A 25,379-nucleotide genomic window follows, 5' to 3' on the forward strand; every position below is an offset into this window, starting at 1 on the left:
GAATCAATTGCAAACAGTTTTTATATCATTTTTCCTCAAACATTTTGTCTCCTATTTCCTGCTGAAAAAAATCAAATATTATTATAAACTTTTGTGTTAATAGAGTGTTTCTTCAACACGTAAATATACAAAACCGCGTTTAAAGAAAAAAGAATTTGGGTTGTCAAACGGCCAACCGCTTTAATATATGCACCTGCAGCAGATTGTACTTCCAATTTTCAGATGTAGGTCAAATATGCGTTTATGGAAACTGAATAATTTAAATACGTCTGCTACCGTGTGCTCTAACGCATAATGCTTAAGATGACAGCATCATAGTTTCTCTGCGGTACTGGAAGCAACTATAGCCAGCTCCTCCTTGGGTTTAGCTGAGCACGAGCAACCTGTTACGATCACTCCACCCGCAGCGCCCCCACACGATCCGCGGCATGTTTTGTTTACCTGCCAGGCGCATGGCTGCCTCCTTCCGATTCCGACGTTACATCGTCGGGTTCGTGTGCGCACAGACAATTTTCATACTCTTCCAGGTTTTTGTGTTTTATCCATGTGTAGTCAGGGCACCATTAGACTTGGACTTGTTGAAGAGAGGAGCTGACACCACGAAATTGGATGCACAATTTGATCAAACGGTAGGGTGTTCAGGGACGTTCAGGTCATCCGAATGTGGTTTCTGAATTAATATGTAGTGATTTCAAACCACACTTACTCTGTTTTCTGTGCAAGCTCAACCGTGAATATGTACACACACACACACACACACACACACACACAGATATAATAACGTACATGTAGACTATAAAGTTACGATAGTTAGACCGATTAGTATATAGTCTTTTGATATTGTGATGACAGAGTACGTGATGTCTGCTCGATCTTTGCTACTCGGGTTTCGGGCCCGTAGATCTATATTACTAAATTACAAAGAGTCGTTTGCGTCGAGCTGTGTACATACCAGACAAAGCATTGCCTCATGTAGATAAAATACATTAGTATTCAGAATGGACATGAAGTAAATTTTGTTGGTTTAATGCCTCTCTTCTCAAAATGGATATCAACATGGACCGGTTGCCCATATACATGTATAATGTGCACTTGAAGTTGTAGGGACCTATATAACTTGGAAGACATTGGGCACATTTTATTGTACATGAACCTGCGTCTCAGTCTGTGGTATTTTGACGCAGTTTTATGAAGGGGTTAAAGAGTAAAACGTGCAGATTATAATTTATATGACATTTGATATCTGCGTGTACATGTATCAACAGAAACACAATGAATCATATATAAGATAAAGGTTTTTAAAGGATTTTTGAATATATTAAGTAAATTAATTATTAAAAAAAACTAAAAAAAAAAAAAAAAAAAAGATTGCTCCAGCTGTGTGGATTTACACTGGAAGTTGAATCAGTCACACTCATTTTTAGAAAGATTTGCTAGAAAATATTCCAACCTCAACAATTTTTCAGGTACCCTATCCATATGCTGCACACTGGGAATCACTTGACAACAGACCCATTCCTTCATGGTATGAAAATGCCAAGTTGGGGATTTTTATACATTGGGGGGTATATGCTGTCCCAGGGTATGCAGTCAATGGGCCATCTGAGTGGTTCTGGTACTGGTGGAAGATTGACCAGGATTTTTTACAGAGACGGAGGAAAGCAAAAGTCATAACTGGGGAAAGTGTTAAGAAGTTTGTTGCAGATAAATTTTCCTCTGACTGGCAGTATTCTGACTTCGCACCACAATTTTTAGGAGAGTTTTTTAATCCAGAGAAGTGGGTAGACATCTTTAAGGCATCTGGGGCAAGGTAAATATGATTATGTGATGGGCTGCAATGGTTCTTTTCTCTTTCTTTTAAGTGTTTTTAATTTTTATTATTAGGGTTGGTACAAGGCAACATGGGATTCTTTAGATAAGCGTCCAATTCCCAAATGGTATGAAGAAGCAAAGCTTGGGGTTTTCATACATTGGGGGGTGTATGCAGTACCTGGCTTTGCTGCAACTTCATCAGAATGGTTCTGGTACTGGTGGAAGACACCTCAGAAATACTTTGAACAAAATAAAGAATACAGGGTTGATGTTGGTAAAGGTGTGAAGAAGTTTGTTGCAGAGAAACTAGCACCTGGATGGGAATACACAGATTTTGCTCCAGAGTTTTTAGGAGAGTTTTTTGATGCTGGGAAATGGGCCAATATCTTCAAGGCATCTGGTGCAAGGTACTTAACTTTTCTTATTTAATGATAATGTTAATAATAATGATAATAGCATTTATTTCTTGCAATGAAAACAGTTGGATATTGCACCTGATAATAAGGGATTTATAAAATATGAAAAATGATGTATACGTAAGAAAAATAAATTCGTTCTCAGCCACACAGCCATTGTATGCTCAGTGTGTAGCATTATTTTATTTATTTTTTTTCAAAATAAATGTTGAATATATAAATTATATTTCTGGTATTTGTGTAATTTAACATATGGTAACTCCATGGTGGAGTGTGTTGTGTGGTATTTGTTGGGAGTTGGTAATTGTTGTTTTTCAAATAAACTGGAGATGGGTTGCATAGTTTTGGTACAACATTTTGTAATATACTTAGTTACTATATTGCTCTGCATATATGAATTATAAGTACTAATGGTACCAGTATATATTATTGCTGCATGTATTCCTAATTTTGTTCATAGATATGATTCATATATAACGGAATTTTATGGATAAATTGTTAGCAAATTTGAGGACAGTTTCACACTACTCAGTCACTTCAAATGACATTTATGATCTATTTTGCTGTATCATATGATTCATATTTTAAAAACTCAGCACTGTGAATGCTCAAACGTGCATGTTGATGATTGATCCATGATTTAGAAATTATATGTGACATTGTCATAGATATGCAGAATTATGCAAAACACAAAACCTCTGTGATTGAAATTTGTGCTTCATTAATACTTATTGTGATCAATATTGTAGATATGTGGTCCTGACCAGCAAGCACCATGATGGTTTTGCTCTGTGGCCTTCCAAATATTCCTGGAACTGGAACTCTGTAGACAATGGTCCACATATTGATATCATAGGTAAACAGCCTATTCACGATCAACAGGGACAGATCCAGATATATTTTCTGACAGTTTTCCAAATTATCTGTCTTGATCCATACTCCATTTTTGGTCGTCTTCTGAAAGAAAAAATCAGATGCCCGTCAATGTAAACTTGAAAAGTTCTGACGGCCTTCCAGAAGACACAGAAGACAGCTTCCATCCACCCCTGGATTCCTTTTTCTAGTGAATATTATAGCATTGCTCTTACTGGTGGTTATTAATTAGTACAATGTCCCTTTAATTTTCCTATGTTTACAACTGGAAAAGAATATTTAAATCTTTTTTTTACACTTCATCATGTTTTTATAAAATAAATATTTTAGGTAATCTGTCTGCTGCTATCAGGAAGAATACAGACTTGAGGTTTGGGTTGTATCACTCCCTTTATGAGTGGTATAACCCACTTTACATGAGAGATAAAGCTAATGGCTACTGGACACAAGACTATGTAAAGGTTGTACCTCTTCATATAAAGTCATTTAGACTATCAGGGACAGAATAGAACACAAGTATTGCATTTATTGTGTTGATTTTGAGGATTTGATTTTGAATTTTGATTGTTATTGGTTAATTTCCTAATTGCATAATGCTGGTAAAACAATTTTGAGAACCTAGTGTTTTCTTACAATAAATCATCTATCTTCTCCATATACTGTATCATCCAAGTATTACTACATTCTTCATTTCAGGCCAAACTTATGCCAGAGCTTCATGATATAGTGGAGACCTACAAACCTGACATTGTGTGGGCAGATGGACAGTGGGAAGCTTCAGCCAACTACTGGAATAGTACACAGTTCTTGGCATGGCTGTACAATCAGAGGTAGGTTCTCCAGCTTAACCGTTGCTGTTTTATACTATTTATCTAATGAATAATGCAGTTGTCAATATTGAAACTTGTACCAGTGTTCTTGTTGTTTATGGTCTACTGTCTTTTAGAAGAATTGAATTTTACCGCTTACACTTGAAGACTTGAAAATAAAAGCTTGCATGACACTGGAATCCTCAAAGTATTTTTTTTTTTTTTGTGATATTAAAACCTTTGATATCATTTTAGCTAAATTACTCAATCAATGATGGACTGATAAAGTCATTTCATTAACTGAAGTTAATTTTTTAAACAGGTGAAAAGTGTAGGCTAACTTGAGCCTAGATATCCCATGTGAATATACTAAACTTTATATCACAATTATGTTGTCTTTTCTAGTCCTGTGAAGGATTATGTGGTGACCAATGACAGGTGGGGCAATGAAACAAATTGCAAACATGGTGGTTTTTTAACCTGCTCTGACAGATATACACCAGGTATTTCATTCTTTGTGCTGGTAGAGGGCATGTAGCTCTGCATACTTGAATAAATAATTTCCAGTTGTTATAGGTCTGTTATATGTCTTTTCCATGCAAGGGCATAACAGATAATCTGCATACATCATTTCAATTTTATGCTTGTCTAACGTACTGTATAGAAATTTTATAAAACTGGTGTAACATTTGTTTTAATACTAGTAACAGAGGAAATTAAAAAGTGTAAGCAGATTTCACAAGATTGAATATGCACATATGAACAAAATTTTATTTTTGTGATGTCCACCTGAACTCAAGTATGCTATTTTTCACTTTTTAGACTCAGTGTTGCACAGAAAATGGGAAAACTGCATGACCATTGACCGCAATTCTTGGGGCTACAGAAGACATGCTGACTTAGCAGATTACTTTACCATTGAACAACTGGTGCATCTACTGATCAAGACTGTAAGGTGAAGATTTCAAATCATTCTCTACATTTAAATTTCTTCCTCCCAATTTTTTAAAAAAATAGTTGAAGATAATTTTCACAGTTTATAAGATCTTAAAGCATGAAAATTTCATAGTAATTGGTCCAAGGACAGATCCAAATTTTTCAAAAGTTACTTGTCTGTCTCTTTATATCTTTATTTTCAGTAAGGGTGGGAATCTGTTGATGAATGTAGGACCAACAGCAGATGGCATGATTCCTCCTGTGTTTGAAGAAAGGTTCAGGCAGATGGGAGAGTGGATGGGGGTGAATGGAGAAGCTATTTATGGCACCAGGGCTTGGAGAGTACAGAATGAAGGAGATACAATTTGGTAAAGAAAAAAGTCAGAAATTTGATACATTAGTTGCCTCTTGGATAAAACACAACTTTGCAATTAAATTGTTCTTTATTAAAGGAAATTTTTATTGAGACATGACACCCCAAGTTTATAAGAAAAACATATTGTCATTGAGAAGTTGTAAAACTGGTATACTTTTTAGATTATAAAATTTCTCTGCAACATACTAGTAGTTGCTTTTTCAATTTTCTTTTTCTGTACTATGTTCTAATCAGTTTTCATTAAATTTTGCAGGTATACTTCAAAGCAGACAACAAGTGGTCTAGTGATTTATGTACATCTCTTGAAGTGGCCACAATCAGAAACATTGTTGCTAAAAACACCCAAAGCCAAAGCTACCACAAAGGTGACTTGGCTGGGCTTTAGCAAGCCAATACAACACAAGACTGACCCCAGTGCTGTCACTGTTGTCATGCCCAGGGTATTTTTGCATGAAATACCTTGTCAGTGGGCATGGGTTTTTAAGCTAGAGGGATTTGAGTAACATTCTCCTCCTTACTGGAAAGTTCATAATTTTGTTGGTGTTTATTTTTATCAACATTTTTAAAAATATGTTTGACATATTTTTCTCTTTACTTTTACTCATTGAAATGTTAATGCTTAAAGCATTCCTTATTTTTTTATGATGATTTTACATTTTTGTTCAGTTTTGTAAAACTTTTATGAAAAAAACTGAAAACTTTTATTTTGACATGATTGTATTTTGGTTGTGAAATCTCCAACTTTGTTAAAGTATTGCTGCTACTTGTAAAGTCACTGATTTGCTTCTTAATTTACATGTGTTATAAAGTAGTTTCAGTGCACATATTGCTTGATTTAATAGCTGAAGATGGCTATTGTGTCATATTTATGAAACTAATGTGGACAATATACAAAGGCGATCTAAATGTTATATTGTTATTGTGAGAGTGCCCTTGCTTAGTGAAACATAGCATACCAAAATATGTGGAGTGTGGGTTCCCAAACAAAAATAAAAATTCATTATCAATAACTTTGGGGGAAATTTACAAGGAGAGTTTACTGATAAGGTAGCAATTTATACTTGGACTTAACATATTACTTTGTTCAATATTAGTGGGAGTTTTATAAATTTATGGAAAAGGCAGTTGATATTCTTTAGTTGAGAAGCTTTAAGAAGGTAATTTAGAAGTCGTAGAAGCCTCTTTATATATAAAAATAAACATTTAAAAAACATCTTTTGTCTCTTTGTATTGAATTTGCCATAATTTGCATTTCATAAATTATCTTCTGATTGTGTCCCAGAATAGTAATTACTGAGATCTTTTCAATGGTGGGAAAATAGTGAATTTTACAGAAGCTCCTACTGTATTTTTATAATTTCTTAAAATTAAAACATTCCTATTTAATTAGTGCATGGTAGCAACAAATTTTAAAAGGCTACTATATAGATCTATTCTTTGCAGTAAAAGCACCACAAATGCTAAAAAGAAATATAATTTTAGTGATTATAAAATTGTGTATCTGAAAGTTTGGTAATTTTGGCCCATTGAAAAGACTCCAGCAATTTACCATACTGTACTTCTCAACAAAACCGATTTTTTCTCTCATTTGTAGAAAATGCTTTTTAGATATAAGATATATTTAAGATTCTTAAAATATACAAACTAAAGGAAATTAATTGACTTATATGTCAAAATAAGCAAATGAAATCAAGTCTTATATATGGAATTTATATGGCCTAACAGTCCTCAAAAACTTGTTTAGTTTGATAATATCTGCTATGTAGCAATACACATACTAAAGAAACTTATTCTAAAGAAAACCCTTTTGCTGGGCCTGTCGTTAACCTCAAAATGATTTTGTTTTAAAAATATATAGTCTTGCTGCCAAAACCAAACTTCGCGGTCTAGCTACAACCTGTGCTTAAGATGTACTAGCTGTTGTAATTATAGGTGGATACGTATCACTGGGTGGGCATCATCATTATAATTACCTAGCTGTTTTAGTCTCCACTCCACTTTACGTTTATTTCAATGAAAAGCCAAGTTCAAGTGATACAGAAGTGTATTTTTTCATGTGACTTCCACTCAAGATACTTTGATTTGCTTTCAGTGATGCACAGGGCTCCTACGGGCCACCGTACAGCAAACAACGCGATAAGTCTTTTGCGTTGGAGACCCAAAGTTGCACTCCTGTGTCGTCACACATGTGAACATCTTCAAAATGATAGAAGGGCACAGTCCCGTATTTCAGGCCTTTATTGGCACCTTATTTACATGGGGACTTACCGCTGCTGGTGCTGGATTGGTGTTTATCTTCAGCAGTGGACAGGTGAGATAGACCAGAGGCCAAATTGTCCTTTGCAAGTCAAGTAGTTTCCGCTCTCCAGCCAGTTTCATGTGTTTTTACTGTACACGTTGAAATTAACAGGTGTTTGATATCCACTGGAAACGCTGTGACGGCCTGCGTCCCTATCCCAGACAGCCTCAGTGATTTGGCCCACGTCTGGCCCAGATCTGGCAACGTCTGGCAATGTCTGGCAAAAGGTATGGCCCACGTATGGCTTGCCACATGTGGGCCAGATGTGGCAATGTTTGGGCCAGATCTGGCCCAGACATTGCCACATCTGGCCCAGTCCACATTTGCTCATATGGCCAGATGTCGGCCCAGATCTGGCAATATCTGGCAAATGTATGGCATGCCAGATGTGGGCCAGATCATATTCAAATGGGCCAGATTAGGGCCAGACATGGACCACATATGGCCCAGAATGTTTTTTTTTCTTTTTTTTTAATTATTTTTAATTATTCAATAAGATTACTATAAAAAAGACATACAAGATTCAAGATTCAAGTATTTATTCTGTGCTAAAACCCTAAACAAAATTATTACACATTATATAACCTTGCTGGCAACTAACATGTAACAAATTAAGGGTCACACCTGGTCTTTTTGTACAAAACAATGTATATTTGAAAAAAAAAAAAAAAAAAACTACACTGCAGAAAGGTAAATATACAGACACTTAACAGGAGGAAATGTCACCTACATACATGTAAAGAAAACAGTTATAACAACAATTTTTTTTCAACACAAAGCTGCTCATCGAATCTGAATTAACACAAATTACAAAAATTGTAATTAATTATGCATGTACATGGGGGAGGGGTTTGAGGGGGAAATATTTTTGCACACATTGTCATTTTTAAACTAATTCAAACATATCATTAATAATAATAATCACTAATGAATAAAGTTTTGTAATGAATAAATCTTGAATAATGAATGAAAAAACATTGTTTTTTTAGATGATGGTGAGTTATAACAAAATTATAAATAACCATGCAGTAACTGTTTCAATTCAATTTGCATGCTGGCTACAGTACTGTACATACATGTAAATTCTGAAAAAAAAAATATGTATACTCCAGCACAGATATAGATGTACAATTAAAAGAGAATTACATTGCACAAAAACAAACCCCAGTATCAATGCTTTTGAATTAAATCACATCATGAATCAAATCACTCAATGAATTGAACCAGTTTGCAATGTTTGCGCTTTTTTCAAATCCATAACACTAAGAAATGATACATCCGGCGCCTTGACAAGCTTATAATTATTAATGGAATCAACAATATGGAACAAGTAACTCTACCAAGTTAACAACAGTTCATTCAAATGTCAAGTCAAAACACAACATCCCTTCCTTTCTTGGACAGAAACGGTCCTTTCAAAACATGTTTATTGACAGTTCAGTCTTTAAAATGTCCTTTCAAACATTTGCAGAATAGCATATGAACTCCAACTTTTATTCCTTAAACCACACTGAAAATTCTCAAAACTTATCAACTCATATCAAATCCCATGTCCTTTACCTACTACTGGTCTCTTCCTTTACGTCACATTCAAATGTTCCCTTCACTTTTAAAGGTTTCTCAGACGTGTATGAATAATACTGTTTGTTTTCTAGTCCTCCACAAGAGCCACATTTATTTTTCTTGGATTTCGGCATTCTCCATGTATTTTCATCAATGATATTACAATATGCACCTGAATCTGGTAATACACTGAGATTAACACCGCCTCTATTTCCTCCATGTCTTCTGTGTATATTGCATTGGTTCCCACACCAAATGTATATGCACTCCTGGATTATCATGTTCAAAGCTGTCATTTACATGAATAATAGTTTCAGTTTTGCAGACTTTTGCAAAGTGATCCAACGTTCCATGTTTTCTCAGTCAGGGAGTTTCTACTTCGTTTTTCATGTCTAAACTCATAATGTTTAGACTGGCTTGGTTTGTCAAATGACTTCGGTTTCATCATACTCACAGTTTCTGGTGTTCCAATTTCATTCAAAGCGTTAACTGTCTAATGTATATTCATGTTTCTAACCTGTGTTTGGGAGAGTCCTGAAAATATCTTGTACACCTGTCCCTGCTGAATACAACATAAGCGCGCGTCTCCTCTGTCATGTATTTTTAATTTTCTATCTTTGTTCATTATTCATGCCGTCCGTTGGTTTTGAAAAGATCAATCTTTTCCGTCAGCGAAGAGGTTAAAACTTTTTAGCCATCGCGTCGAGCGTGACCCTATTGTCTCCGGACTTCTGTACGGTTCGAATTCCGTAATTTCACATTTTTCCTCCATTTTTTCAAAGAAAGTTGGCTCACAGTTTTGCACTAGTGTTAATCCTCGTCACCAGTGTTGATGCCTTCGAAATAAATCGCATCACGAATCAAATCACTCAACGAATTGTATCAGTTTGACACGCTTGTGCTTTTTTCATATCCATAACTCTATGAAACGCTACATCCGGGTCTTTGATCGGCTTAGCATAAAAAGCGGAATCTTACAACAGCGGAACGAGTAGTTCAAAAAAGTTTTAGAACAGTGAATTCATTCAAATGTCAAGTCAAATTAAACAAATAGCACACTTATGAGGGGACTTTGAAGAAAAGAGAGAGAGATAAATTAAATCAAAATTTATCAAATGACGTCAGTTCAATGCATTCAGCTCACTGGTCAATAAAAAATAAATAAATAGAAAATAAAAATTGAAAATGAAAGTACCATATCTGGCCCAAGTCTGGGCAGCATCTGGCAAAATGTGGCATAAATGCCAGACTTTGCCAGACTTGGCCCAGATCTGGCAAGTGTCTGGCAAAATGTGGCATAAATGCCAGACTTTGCCAGACTTGGCCCAGATCTGGCAAGTGTCTGGCAAAATCTGGCCCAGATATTGCCAGACGTTGCCAGATCTGGGCCAGACGTGGGCCAGATTACTGAGGCTGTCTGGGATGGCACTTAGAACAAAATGGACAGTAGCTTTGAAGAGGCTGGCATAACTTGATCAAGTATACGACAACATATAGATATATAATTACAAAAGGGTCCACACATGATTTTTTTTCTAATTAAGCTAGAGATTGGAAATTTCACACAGAGATAGCTGTACATCTGAGTAGGAATCAACCGTTTAAATTTTTGATCTATCTCATGTAGATCAAGAGGTATTCAAATTTTAGTGACGCCATGTCTGTCATTTTTTTTTTGCTATATTTTTAAAAATGAATCAAAAATTGCCCCACTTGATTTTCACCACCATGGGCATCCACAGAAAATTTTCCAAGGGGGAGGGGGGGAGGGGGGGGGTCAAAGTCATTGAAGGGGGAGATAATGATTGGCTGGGTACCTGTAATAAAAATGCAGTTCCAAAATTCCAGGGGGATTCAAGTGACCCCATTGACCCCCATGCAGACTCCCATGTTCACCAGCCCTAAATGATGTCATAGAAGCCTGAAATTTGCCACATAAGAAGTACAGGAGATAGGCATGATAGCAGATTTTTAATTTTGATCTTAGTATTTTCCCAACCAGAGTAATGTATTTGTGAAGTGACAATTTGTGGCCATAGATGCTTGCAATGTGGGAAATACAAATTGATAAAGGTATCTTCCAAAGTGTAGGCAGAAGAGGTTGCCCTCCTGTCTAACATATTGGTTGAATTGTGAACCAGAGAAGGGGGATAAAAAATTACCAAAAATATGTTGCCAAATTTAGCCATTTAAGAACTTGTTCTAATACATGGCATATATACTTCTGATATGATCTTGCTGCCCTTTCCAGACTTTTAGAAAAATTCTCACAGGTCCCTGCATACCAAATGAAGCTTAAATATACTATCATCTTTTTTCAGATTGCCAGCCATAATATTACAAACTTGAAAGGCAATGTTGTTTGTTAAAAAAATGTTTTACAGATTAAGAAACCACTGAAAGTTATTAGACCTAGTCCTACTTATTTGCTTTTGATACATATTTTTAGAGAAAAGTTCTTGATGGAAGTTTGGGCTTCGCTGCTGGGGTAAGACAACATATCATCTGATCATAGATTTAGTCTTTACAGTATCTTTGTTTTCTCATTGTTTTGCACCTCTCTCTCTTTCTCTCTTTCTCTCTTTCTCTCTCTCTCTCTCTCATCACCTAATTGAATAATTTGTTATATTGTGGTCACGTTAAACAGCCTATTTATTTCCCCCAAACATCTTGTCAAACACAGTTTGTATTATTATTATATCATTGTTGGATGCCCATTGTTATCATATATCAATAAGGATACTTTATTCAATTACAGGTTATGACTGCAGCATCCTACTGGTCATTGTTGGCACCAGCTATTGAGATGGCTCAAGACTCTGGCCAGTATGGAGAGAAGGGAGAGTGGGCATTTGTACCAGTGGCTATTGGCTTTATATTAGGAGCAGCTTTTGTATATTATGCAGATCTTCTTATGCCCTATTTGGTGAGAACAGGAGCTTTATGTTTTTTCTACCTTTTTTTAAATTTGAATCTTAATCAAATTTTAGTTTAATGTCCAATCAAATTAAATGTCTCTCTGAATGATAGCTTACACACCAGTTGAATACAATAACATTGTGTTTTGTTTGTGTCTATTTTATTCTCTTTTTTTTCTCTCAGGGTGTGGAATCTCCTAACATAGCCCTAGCTCTTGCCAGTGGACCAAAGTTCAGGAAAGATGATGAAGAAGCTGTGGAACCAGAGCAAAATAACACTGAGCTTTATCAGTTTAAAGGTGATAAAATGTTCACTTCATTCATGTTAACATCCAGAGAATATGACACTAAGACTGGGTTTCCATACCTAGATTGATCTAACAGGATCAATCCATCTCCAAGGTGTTTCTCGCTAAAATGCTTTCAGCTTAAGTGGCTAAGATGTCTGGCACACCTACTGAAGCTGCTAAATGATAGTTAATTACCCCCTTACAGCTTCAGTAGGCATGCCAGACATCTATGCTGCTTAAGTTGATTGCAATTCAGCAAGAATCTCCTTGGAGATAGATCAATCCACAGTTAGTACAATAGGGTCTGGGAATGGTCCCTAAATTAGTTGTATATATTGTTACATTTGTTTTGTTCAGAAAGGAAGTATTAGCAATGCTATTGATATTCTCAATGGTGTCTCAAGGACTGTCTGATTATCATATTCATATAATTAGTTTTATGGGCAAAAGAAATAATTACACTTCATTTCTACAAATCTTAAGTAATGACTGCTGGTTTAGACATTTTTAATCTGATAAAAGGTAATTTTTGATATTTTTACTGGTTATCGATGATGGTATAGGTATATTGATCTTTTTGGCCATTTGTTTTGTTTAAAGTAAACATTAAACACTCATAATCAACAGATGATAATTTTTGTTGAAATATTGATACTACTTTTCAATTACTACTATCCAAATAATTATAGATTTTTTATTGGGAAGTTTGTTGAGAATTAAAGCATAGCTTCAAAATTTACTTTTCTCAGCCTGCTTCTATCTGCAGAAAGATAAGATTATAACCAATACCATTTTTTCCATGAAAAGAAAAATGAATAAGAAATTAAAAAGGTAGTAGACAAAAAGACATATTTGAAAACTTTAACAATGCTGTAAGAATTATTTTATGGTCAAATTAGAATCACAGCTTTCAAAGAATATTTCTTTGGCAGAAATGGCCAATGTGAAGTATTTTATATTTTGCCGTATCCAGATGGCGCTGGTGATCTCAGGAAGCCCACCCCATCTTACCAAAGACGAAAAAGACCAACTGAAGATGGCTTCACTAATAGTATAAGTGACAACAGCAGTAAAGAGGGCGATGTCCAACAGACCATCAACTGGAAGAGAATAATGCTGCTGATCATTGCAATTACTGTTCACAACATTCCAGGTATCATATGTTTGGAGCCATCGACATTTGCCCAAGTAAAACAGTATTTGGTTGGATTGTTAAAATTTCGTTTTCATTAACAGTTTGTTATTTAGGATCTATTAAATTGCCCAAGACTGCAAAATAAAGTATCTCGAATTTATTTGAAATATGTCTTGTTAAAAAAACTAACTTTAAAAAAGAGATGGTAGTTTGACTTTGGACATACGAAACAAAATAATAAACAGAGAACAACATCAAGCAGTTCACAAATTAATTAGCTTTTAAAGTTATTAAAAATATGTACATGTAGTTAATCCTGAGATTAATCATATTGTTTATATAATGTTAATTTATATTTTTTTGGGCATATACAACAGTCATTGGATTGGTTTTTCTTACAGAGGGTCTAGCCGTTGGGGTTGGATTTGGTGCAATAGGAAAAACTAAATCTGCTACTTTTGAAAATGCGAGGTGATTTGGATTGTTTTTATTACTCATCAGTCTGTTTTACCTATGCATGAAATCTGAACAGTTTTCTCATGCATTTTGGCATATCTGCTGTAGAAAAGACAATATGGATGAATTCTGACCATCTCAATTGATGCTTTTCTGTATATGCCTAACATTTAGTTTTCCATCAGACATACGATGGAAACACAGTTGTTTTCTTAATAATTTTAATGTTTTTAAGCTAATTTTCTAAGACTATAATTCAGTTCTATTCAGTGCGCAATGTTACATTTTTGTGATTTTATGTTTTGACTACAAATGCAGTGGAATTTTTTGGCAATGTTTGCTTTTCATATTGAAATGTCTGTTATTATGTGCATATTTTGTATAATTAGATGAAGTTGTTACATAATATTTTTTAAATTAATATTTCCAGGAATCTTGCTATAGGCATTGGAATACAGAATTTTCCAGAAGGACTGGCGGTCAGTCTTCCACTAAGAGGATCAGGGTTTTCAACATTTAAGAGTTTTTGGTAAAATTCAATTTTCAATTAGCCTTTACCAGAGAAAAATGTCAAAATTTTTTTTATTATTAGTGAGACAAAAAAGTAGCTCTTGGGCCTGAAAGAAGAATTTGGGTTTTAACATTAGTGTGACATTTTTGATGTCAAAAAGACTTGTAAACCACATCAAGATAAACAATATTTGTATGTCTGTATCGTCATGAGTAGTGCAGACTTCAGATGAGCCTAGTATACACATGCATGTTGAACCATTAATATATTTTGTAGTTAGAAAATTAGGTTTACATCAAAGATTTATTCACTTAAGCAGTGACATAAAAAAAGAATCACAAAGTTTATGAAAGGCAAAGAATGAAAATTAAAGCCTTTGATGCTCTGAAAAAGAGACTCATTTCTCTGTCTTTTGGTTGATTCAGGTGGGGTCAGTTAAGTGGCATGGTGGAGCCTATAGCTGGGGTGTTAGGTGCTTTGGCTGTTGGAATAGCTGAACCAATCCTTCCTTACGCACTGGCGTTTGCTGCAGGGGCCATGATTTATGTGGTGGCAGATGATATCATTCCAGAGGCACAAACATGGTGAGTATTTGGCCCTCTCCTCCACCCCTACACACACATATACATACACTCACACTAGAAAACTTACAGTTAATTTATCCTGATTTCAATTACTATATCTGGATTTTTTAAAACATTTAAGCAATTACGCAAATTGAATTTAATCTTGTGAGTATCAATTCAAATATTCAATAATAGTTCATAAGCATTTTGTTTAATGGGCAGTTTTTCAGATTTTGTTGTATCTCATTATTTGTTTATTTTGAATTTTTGATCTCAGTTTACTTTATGATCTCAGTTTACTTTTCAATGGGCAAAATTATCAAATTTGCTACGACTCAGTAGGAATGTTCTAATTTTAAGAAATTATTACTTAAAAGATACAGATTCTGTAAAATTCGCAATTTTCCCCTATTGAAAAGAACCGAGTAATTACCGTACTCTGAGAGTGGGGTTAGAATCAGTGTGGTTCAAGTATGTCCACTTAAAGATATTGTAACCCTTCATTATCATCCAGATACCGAAAATGAGGTTTTTCCTGCATCTAATTATTCAATTATACCTTTATCTTCGTGCTGATTTAAAACAATAAAAAATATTATTGCAGTGGTAATGGGAAGCTGGCTTCCTGTGGAGTTATCATAGGCTTTGTAGTGATGATGGCATTGGATGTAGGACTTGGGTAGCTTAGATCATAACACTATTAGGGTAGGTATAATGGATTTATTTATTTATTTATTTTTATTTATGTATTAATTTTAATTTACTTTATTTTATTTTTCATTAAAAATCTTTTAGAAATGAAAGTATCCAAAAGATATATATTCTTTGGAAAATGCTATTATTGATAGATTTTGATTTGTTTGTTTTGGTATTTGTATTCTTCCACATGATATGGATCCAATAATACTAATAGAAAACATAATTATAAGTCACCTGCATCGGTCAATATTATGATTATCTATGACATGTAAAACTTTTTATAAGGTCTTAGTTCAACTTTGTTTCAGTTAAACTTAATATGTGTAAACCATTAATATGTGTAAATATAAATTATTGATTGATTGAATTTTCATAGAATGACATGCAAAAGATAAAAACGCATCCTCTCAGAAATTTGAAAATCTACCCCTTTTAATTCCTGTTATGTGTTTCATTTGTGCAGTTCAAGTTGTAAATTGGCATGGGAGGAAAAGGTGAATGAAGTCTACAATTTATTGTTTGAAATGAAAGAAATTTCATTATTGTAACAGTGGTGGCTTTTACTTTGACTTGTCTGTTAACCATTTTATTATATACTAGTATTCATTGATGGAAAACATGATAATAATGAAGTTTTTAAAAATAGCATTATATTTATAAACATTGATAAACAAACAAGAAATGTCATAAATTCTTCTCCTTACACAATAGGATGGCGGTAGTTAACCCATCTTTTCATTGGTTGGGGATGGCTAATCTCTCCGTTTCGCCCCATTGCTTTGTAATAAGTTACATTGTAATGTTTGTTATCTCCCAAATTTATATTTTCCCCAATTCATTTGAACTTGAGCAATTATTATCCCAGAGCCTATCTTTTCTAACTCTAGCCAACTCAACACAGAATAAAATATCAGAAACCAAAATTAACTGAAGCCATTCATGTATTGTAATTCTACCAGCAAGCCAACATTTCAGCATTGCTCTTGTAACAATTACCATGTTGATGTATGCACTTTAAAGCATTGGGGGTAAATCATTTATGGAAATATTCTTTGACACATATTTATGTTTATGTATTCAAATGTTGTTCAAAAATTGTTCTCCTGAGGTCCCAACAGACAGAAGGAAAAGAAAAAAATGTTCTTTAAATTAATCCATAGTTCCTCAGATAACAAAAACTATTATGTGAGTGTTTAATTTATTGACTTAAGCTCTGCTTTAAGCATATTTGTGCAATAATAATGATGTATTTTTAATCTTTTACATGAACTTAAACTACCTCCTTTTCTTTCTGGGTTTTAAGACTTTCTATTAAACAGAATACAATCAGTTAAGGTCGGATGTCTTGTTTTACAATATTTAAATACTGGCATAGAGGTGTTTTCTTTTACCCTGTCTTTACTTGTTCTTTACCTATAATTGTGCTATGATAGAAATTTGCAGATGACACAACCTTGTGGGGCAATCCACTAATAATGATGAAAGGGCATACAGAAAATCTGTTGTATCTATGCAGTCATCTTAATGGTACTAAAACCAAGAAAATGATTGTAGAATTTAGAAGGAATCTATCAATATGTAAAAACGCCACTGATATTGAAAATGCTGGAATAAAAACTGTGAAGAGTGGAAACAAGTTACAGAAGACTTAACTTTTTAAAGGAATTAGACTGTATCCAAATAGTTTTTATTTGCACGCAATAACCAATATTAATTTGGCTTTTGAAGCTAATTTGTGATTGATAAGATTACTTTTGCTATGCTAAACTATTAATTTATTGCTCTTAGCACAGTTCCAAAAAGGAAATGATTTTTCACACAAATATTTTATATATAACAATTTATTGAATAGATTCTTATTTTACCTTATCTAAAGTGATTGATATATAGCAAAAGGTACATCTCATTGTGTTAGTTGTTACCAGTGAAATATGGATGGTTTTGGATTGATTAAGCATACATTAGTTAAGGCATGTTGTTGCCTCATGGTTTCTAGGAAATCAGCATGATTTTTGTTGGCTTGCTCAAAGGGCTGCAGCTAAAAGTAAAACTTTGGTTTTGTAGTGGGTGTCAGCCTAAGTGTGGGTTAGCTGAACAATTTCTCCAGGAAATGCATGTGGTTTGAGTGGGAAGTGACCCACAAGTCATTACATCAATCTAATTTGTCCTAAAATTTCTAGGAAGGTACTGTGGTTTGAGTGGGATTGCCTTGAGGTCTGTAAACCTAGTATTTTTTTTCCTTCTAAAAGCACATATTTCTGAGTTATTATTTTGCTATCTTGTGTGGTTGATGAATTTGATATCCATCTGAATAAACTGGGACATATCTGAAAGTGTTTTCTGTAGCTTTCGGTAAGTTAGTTTACAGTATAGGTGTACTGCAAATTTATAATCCATGTTAATATTATGTATGATGCAGCTTTTGTATATATGTGTAGGTTGAATAAATAGATAAGTTGTAGAATAGTAGCATTTATGATAAAAAAAGCATAGTTGCTGGTGGTGTTGAAAAATAGATAAATTCAGAAAATACCATAAATATTGCAGGATATAATTGTCTTGTAGGTGCTAAAAATAAGAAGTCAAAATTTAAACCCATCTAAATATTTTCTACAAATTCTTAGATTTTTTATATTATAGATAGAAACCCAAGCATTTAATTAACGTTAAATATTAATTATATTAGTAATTGTATTTTTAATTTTGACTCTGTGATTGAGAAAATACTGAAACTTTCAGGGCTTATGCATATGCTGGTTAAAATTTTTTATTATAATATACATTCAACATGAGACTAACTAATGTATTGTCTTGACCACCTTAAGTTATTGTCTTGGCAAGTTCATATTAAGGTACTCTGTTAGAATTGTAAATGAATCACTTAAAATACAAGTGCAAGTTTTTTTACTGTCATTTTCATATTGTAATATTGTGTTTTATATTGATATATGGGTTACATCAATCAACTTGGTTATTAATGAAGGTACATAAGCATGTCATTATTAAAAAGCAGAGTTACAGATAAAAAAGATTATGCTGGCATTAAATATTTCCCACTGAACAATTTGAAATAAAGTCCTAGCTAAATAGACACTCTTATTACAAGTATAGATATTCATGTAGTTAACTAATGGTTCTCTAACAAGAAAATTGGATGAAAAGTAGAAACACTAACTTTGAAAATAAGAAGTGAATAATAGAATAACTCAAATAAAATATATACACTTTGAACTTTTGGCCCATATTCCCTGTTCTATATGCAGGTCACAAGGCAGCAATGATTTTTCTAAAGAGGTGTTCACAACGGGAAAAGCTTAGAACTGCAGTGCACCAATTATCCTATGATAACCACATTGCTAAAGATGGCACTGACTGAACATTCTAAGGTGTGAGGGGATAACTGTGTGATTTGAGAGATGTTTTGTTAGTCCAAGCCAGTTCATTTGCAGCTAAAGAAATAGTTATGCCAATCGGTCTATTTTGGGTTTAAGTTAGTTCAGGTGTAAACATGCCTGAGTGCATGAAGCATGACCAGGCATAGCATTCCTGGCCTCCTTGTACCTGTTCAGTGACATAGATCAAAGCAGGCTCAAATGTCATTTGATCTTTATCTTCTTAGTTCAGCGTTGTGTAGAGAATGTTTTGGGTGAAGGATTTGGAGGGGTGGTCTAGTCTCTGTGAAGACCCTTCTTAATTTATCATTAATTACCAATTTTTTTCTTTTGTCAAAGAGCATAATAATAATAAAGAAATTTAGCATTGGTAGAGAGTAATATGGTTTGAGGCTCATGTCCTAAGGAGGTGTGTGTGTGTGTGTGTGTATGTGTCTGTGTGTGTGTGTGTGTGTGTGTTTGTGACTTAATTGTTAATACTTGGAGAGATACAAACATGTTTTAGTATTGCAGCAGAGTGGGGCTATCAGTGCACTGAACATTAGATTTAGGAAGACATGTTGAAGAAAGGGCTAAAATGTTGACCTATACAGTATATACAAAATTGCTGTAAAACAATTTTCGGAATAAGAGAGAACTAATGTATCGGCTATAAGAGTCTTGGTGAGATTGCTAGTCATGGTGTCTTGCCTACCCCATCAAACTGATTGAACCGATATTATTACACACCTAAACAGGTGATGCCAAGAGGTTTCATTTTCCCCCTTGTCATGACTCCTGAAATATGCTGAATTTCAAGAGGTAAAGGTGGTTAAAGAGAATTCCCTGTGGTTGAAATTTTGAGGGAAAATGTGATGAAAAGGACACCTACTAATCTTGATACAAGATAGTTATTAATGGTAAAGGATTTATCAAGGCTGAAGAGAAAAAAAAAACATTTTTTGCAACCCCAGCATAAATGGTTAAAAAATAGGAAAGTCTGAATAGTGTGTATTTGTCTGTTAATGTGTGTGTGTGTGTGCCCGTGCATTATGATATGGTCATATGTTTACTGACTTCATAAATTGTCAACAAACTGCATCAGGAATGATAAATTAGGAAATCAAAGTCTTAATTTTATTGAATCTTTACTTTCATTTTCTAATTATTTAGAATTTGGTATTCCTTTGTTTCAAGAACTATCTGATAACAAATGTTTTTGTAAAAATTGTTTTGATCTTTTTCAGTCACCATTTCGAAGATGCCACTTAAGGCAAGACTAGAGAGGGGACAGTGTACAGATTTTCTATAGGTGGAGGTGGTAATAGTAAGTATTATTTTAGTCAGATTCTCTCCATCAGGACATTGACCTCTTAAATGAGAGGGAAAACATATTCTGTGGGATCATGTTCTGTTGTGAATAAGGACAGTTTTGCACATTCTGGAAGGGATGGAAAAGACTGTGATCATTTCTGACTATTGACATCAAATATGAGACTGGCTATGTTTTAGTCTGTGGAATTATAAGTCATATGAACATTCTCTGAACATTCTTTGAAGTCAAAATGTTTTATACATTTTTCATATCATCTTCATTGCAAGATGAGTGGGCTACTTTTAATGCTCACCATGGTATCACCAAACTGATTCATTTGATGAACTGTCATTGATTGCTATATCAGACACAAATGTTGGGTTCAGTGTACACAATTTCAGATACTAATAACTTTGACAGCAACATCTGAAAAGTCATATTTCTTAACTTTTGTAAATTGAATATGAAACAGGATTATGGTCTGGATATGCAGGTCAGTTGTAACCATGTCCAACCTTAATTCCTGTCTGCCACCTTGTATGGCCTTGAAGGTCAGAGACTTGCACTGATATTCCCACCCACCATTATTTCTTCACTGACAGCATTAGAGGTTCTAGATTTTGTAATTTTGGTTTGTTTGCCTTTTGGTGCCCAGACATCTGTCCTTGTGTTTCCTTACCAACTCAGAGACTATAAAGTTAACATATCAGAAGTTGTTCCTGTGAATTGTGTGGATGAACTCTTTTAAAAAAAGTTTTGAGTTTCATTATGTGTTCAGAGCTTTGGGGTTATAGATTTTTTTTCATGAAGGTGCAGGTTATGCAGAAAATGAAAATATTTTTGAAAACACCTATCCAGTCATTATTAGCCTATGTGGGCTGACAAGAATGTCATGTTACCGATAAGAAAAATTGAGGTTCCTTCAAATTTTTTCTTTTCTTTTTTGTTTACTTATTGTTTAATTATTAGGTACAATTAAATAACACTAATTTTGAGCTAATCAGTGAAAGTGAACATATTTGCAGATGGCCCCAGAAAAGGTCTTAATACTGTTGTCTTTATACTCTAACATCACCCACACTGTAGTTTTGACATTTCCTCCTCCCTTAAATACATTTTTAAAAACACCGACCTACCTTAAAATTTAGATGCCATGCTCATTAAACATTATATATCTATAAAACAAAGATAAATTCCATCTACTCCTGTTAAAGGAAAATTAATCAAGTTATCACTTAAGTATGGCCTCATGAAAAAATATTGATAGGTGTGATAGATCCCAGTCAAAGATTGGTGAATCATTGTCATTCTTTGTCAGTGGGAGGAATGTGGTGAAAATGTTGATTCTAACAGTAGGCAGTGGCATTTAGTGCAAGACTCTGAAACCCTGGTTTCATTGGTACTGAGTGGGCTTCGAAGTGCCTGAGAATAGTCTTGTGATGGTTAAATTGGTTGCAGATATGTTTGTCTCAGAATTATGCTTAACCGCACAAGAAAATGTTTTTCTGAAATATAGATACTTATTCGAAATGATATAATAATAAAAGATACCAGTTGAATAGTAAGATGCTAATTAAAATGGTTATACAGTCAAGAAAGATAATATTTGTACATTTGTCTATGTTCATGATTTGAATTTGGCATCTCTGGCAGTTCATGCGTTTATCTATAATTTTACCAATTTTACCATTGTGAAATAAAAGATGCTGATTTTAGAAAAGCCACTGCATTTTTTTTTTATTCTTTTCAAAGAAATATATAAATATATATTTTATATGAAAAATGGCAAGTGTATTCAGTCTTTACAAAGTTTCAATACCACCGATAAGGCCTTTTTTCTCTACAATAATTCATGATGTTATGAACTTTGGTGATTTTAACTGCTGAGCACATTTCCTAGGCTCCCATTTCAATATATGTATTAAACATCATACCTTGTGAGTGAAATATCTGTTATAACTCGCGTATTTTTATAACAAATTAGAGGTTCTGCATCCCCACTTTCTGTCCATGTAATATTTTATTGTTATGTATGAAAGTGGCAGTTTAGAATATTAGACTGGTGAGGATTGGCAGCCATTAGGCGAGTATGCATACTTGTAGTCAGTTTAAGTACCTCATTAGAAATGGAATTGTCTTGTATGTATACATCAGTGTGAAGTCTTATAGAAGTTATTCTGGTTCTTTAAAGAACTCCTGGCTAAGAAGTCTGTAATTTTCCACTTTGAATTTTTTTATCATTATTATTATTATTATTATTATTATTATTATTATTATTATTATTATTATCTATTTTATGAAATGCTAGAGACGTAAGATATATAGAGAATAGTAACATGTTTTACTGCATTAATTTTTTCCGGACAAATAGCTAATATTGACTAGAAAAAAAGTGACAAGTTAGCAAGCTTATTTTTATTTTTTAACTCAATTGAATTATCTGCAGCATTTGGTTTTACTTACATATGCTACTGTTAAGCCAGTGTCATACCTTTGATTTCATTGGTAGTTAGAGCAGTTCATCTATAGTTTGAAACTCTTGTAGATAAATTCTGTATGATGTTTTAAATCTGTTTAATTTTTGGAAATATGAAAAAAGCACATTTTTTACAATTTGTGTTCTCAGTTTAACCTTTTTGCTAGACCACAATCTTCTGGTATAATATGTCTAGACTGTCAAATATTGTCTGGTTCATTTCTGTAAGAAATGTGATATGTCAACTACACTTTTGAACCTATGAGACTAAAGAGAACATAGATTTTTCCAAAATCAACTAAAATCATCTATAGTTTGACTTTCAAACCAGATCTGAAATAGATTGCTTAAAATTCTTGTCAAAGGGGGAAAAAAAAGAAATAGGTAAAGAACTCTTGATTTCTGACAAATACAGGAAAAAAATATTTTCTTTAAGTGTAATTGATTAGAGTAATTTCTTATTAAACGCCAATGTAAAATCAATACAATAAGATTCACTAATAGTATAACATAATACCAGGGCTAGTATCCTTTCCATTAATACTGAGAACTGATTTTTGCCCGATTATTTCAGTTGAAAGAGTATTTATCATAACAGTGAATTCATCCTCATGGGAACTTGTTTAAATATTAAATTGCACTTACAAGAGCCCTAAAGGAGAATGAAGAACGGGAGAAAGGATATGTAAACATGTAAACAAAAGAAATAAAATAAATAAATAAAAAAGAAGCAAAATCAAAAATAATATGTACATTGCATCATTATTATGACTTTATGTATAAAAGGTATTTATACAAATCCACCAAAAACCTGACTTAGGTGTATACATATGAGGTATAATTTCAAATGTCCACAATTATTGTGCCATTACACAGAAGCTCCTCAGCGGTTTGCCATGGTAACAAACTGATACTTATAAAAACTAAGGTGCTGGTTGTTTCCTGATCGCGAAGAATCATGAAAATACATAAAAGAGAAAGCAACTACTGAATTTGAAGATGAAACAGAACTTGCATGACTGTGACAAACTCAGTGCTATATCCTGTGCTTTGTGGCCAGAGTCACATCTGTATGATTAAAGGTGATTTTTTTTATAATGGATACTTCAAATGATAAAACATCTTATATTCCAAGTAAGCATGTTCACAAATTTATCACCACTCATCAGTGCAAGATATTCAATTCAAGAGGGATAAACAATGTGATAGTGTTCATTTAATGTTTAAAATTCAGTATTATTTTATTGCAATTGTATTTTGATAGTCATTGCTTAAATTGATTTTTCTCTGTAGACTATTGAGAAGAGTTTGAGGAGTTATCAACACTGGTTGTCAGTATGGAGAATATTGATATCCATGGAAGGAATTTTCTTCCATCCAGTTTATTTTTGTTCAAGTGAATGTTTCTTTTGGCGACTTATGTCCTCAAGTTGACCCGTTGTATTAAGTAGCGTGTATGTAGTTAAGGCAAGATGCTGGTAGTTTACTGCAGTCAGTGGTTCATATGTAAGAAAAAGTGATTATGTGAGCACTTCTGGAATGATGAATATGGAGGTAAAGTGTGCAGGATGTAGTATAATAGATCTTCACAGTGATGTAGATGGATGGATACACAAATAGACAAGCGAAAGAATTGAGGAACACAGATGGACAGAGGAATGGACGGCCACTATACTAGTAGGTGGAAGCACAAATTGCACCCACAGAAGATGAGCAGAAAGTAAATGCCATTGCTGTCAACAGTTCCTTCAGATATCATGCCATATTTAAATGAGTCTATCTCAAAATTAATTATGTTTCTGTTTTGTTCAGTTATTCAATGTTTTAGATTTATGGTATCTCGAGGGAGATGGGATGTCTAGGCATTATGCAACAACAGCATACTTTACAGTGAAAATCGATAACTGCAGGAACTAAATATTGGGCAATACAAAAGCACTTGATAGTATATTGGCTCAGTAGACATCACAGATTCACTTGACTAAACAAACAAATCATATCTACATTCTGTTCTGTCAGAGAACATATTTAGCTCCAATGTCATGTAACTTTCAGTTAAAAGGAAAAAAGGTCTTGAGACATTTATTTTTTTACCCTTTTATTGATTAAACAGAATTGTTAGGTGCCAGGAGCTCTGATTAGGTGCATCTATGTTGTGCACTTTGATGTTTTATTTTATGGAACTGATTTTTCTTAGATTTTCATGTGAACAGGACAACAACCACAAGGACAATGGTGCTCCATAAATGTGTTGGATTCCTCAAAAACCTGTAAGTGACTGGTCTCTGCTTTTGTGTTTTGAAAGCAGAAACAAAAATCAGCAAATGTGAAAGATCTACATTGGAATGAATCTGAGATAAAAATGGAGAGCAGCTGGACTGTTGTTACTGTCTTGGTCTGCCTGAGGGGTATAAAGCATTATGCCTATGACAATGAGCATGAAGTATATATATAAGTTTATTGTTTCTCACACAAATGTTATGCACAGTGAGGCCACAGTTATGTTTTGCATTGTCCAAATTTCTGAACCCTTGATGGATCCAACTAATAAAGTTATT

General features: G+C 33.8%; 2 protein-coding genes across 4 annotated transcripts; both read left to right on the top strand.

Annotated features, from left to right (window-relative positions):
• The first annotated feature begins 295 nt into the window (after positions 1-295).
• On the top strand, positions 296-6,436 carry LOC106173253 (alpha-L-fucosidase). Of its 3 annotated transcripts, XM_087005147.1 has the most exons (10): positions 302-629; positions 1,467-1,525; positions 1,885-2,219; positions 2,978-3,084; positions 3,432-3,562; positions 3,798-3,931; positions 4,316-4,413; positions 4,733-4,865; positions 5,050-5,214; positions 5,476-6,436. In XM_087005147.1, exons 2-10 carry the CDS (start codon positions 1,523-1,525, stop codon positions 5,723-5,725), a joined length of 1,356 nt encoding a protein of 451 aa, XP_086861273.1. In that variant the 5' UTR covers positions 302-629; positions 1,467-1,522; the 3' UTR covers positions 5,726-6,436. The 3 variants fall into 3 exon arrangements, with proteins under 3 accessions (XP_086861271.1, XP_086861273.1, XP_086861272.1); XM_087005145.1 differs by lacking the exon at positions 1,885-2,219 and having other exon boundaries at positions 296-629; positions 1,467-1,810; XM_087005146.1 differs by lacking the exon at positions 1,467-1,525 and having other exon boundaries at positions 304-629.
• A 914-nt stretch (positions 6,437-7,350) lies between these two features.
• On the top strand, positions 7,351-22,069 carry LOC106173252 (zinc transporter ZIP11). The gene is made up of 10 exons (XM_013554312.3): positions 7,351-7,533; positions 11,534-11,572; positions 11,843-12,010; positions 12,187-12,301; positions 13,266-13,445; positions 13,829-13,898; positions 14,314-14,412; positions 14,820-14,978; positions 15,565-15,665; positions 20,278-22,069. The coding sequence occupies exons 1-9, from the start codon at positions 7,426-7,428 to the stop codon at positions 15,641-15,643; spliced, it is 1,017 nt and encodes a 338-aa protein (XP_013409766.2). The 5' UTR covers positions 7,351-7,425; the 3' UTR covers positions 15,644-15,665; positions 20,278-22,069.
• The last annotated feature ends 3,310 nt before the right edge of the window (positions 22,070-25,379 follow it).

Source organism: Lingula anatina, chromosome 2 (assembly GCF_051362555.1).
Source record: "Lingula anatina isolate TDL-2025a chromosome 2, LinAna3.0, whole genome shotgun sequence".
In the NCBI taxonomy this organism is placed as follows: Eukaryota; Metazoa; Brachiopoda; class Lingulata; order Lingulida; family Lingulidae; genus Lingula; species Lingula anatina.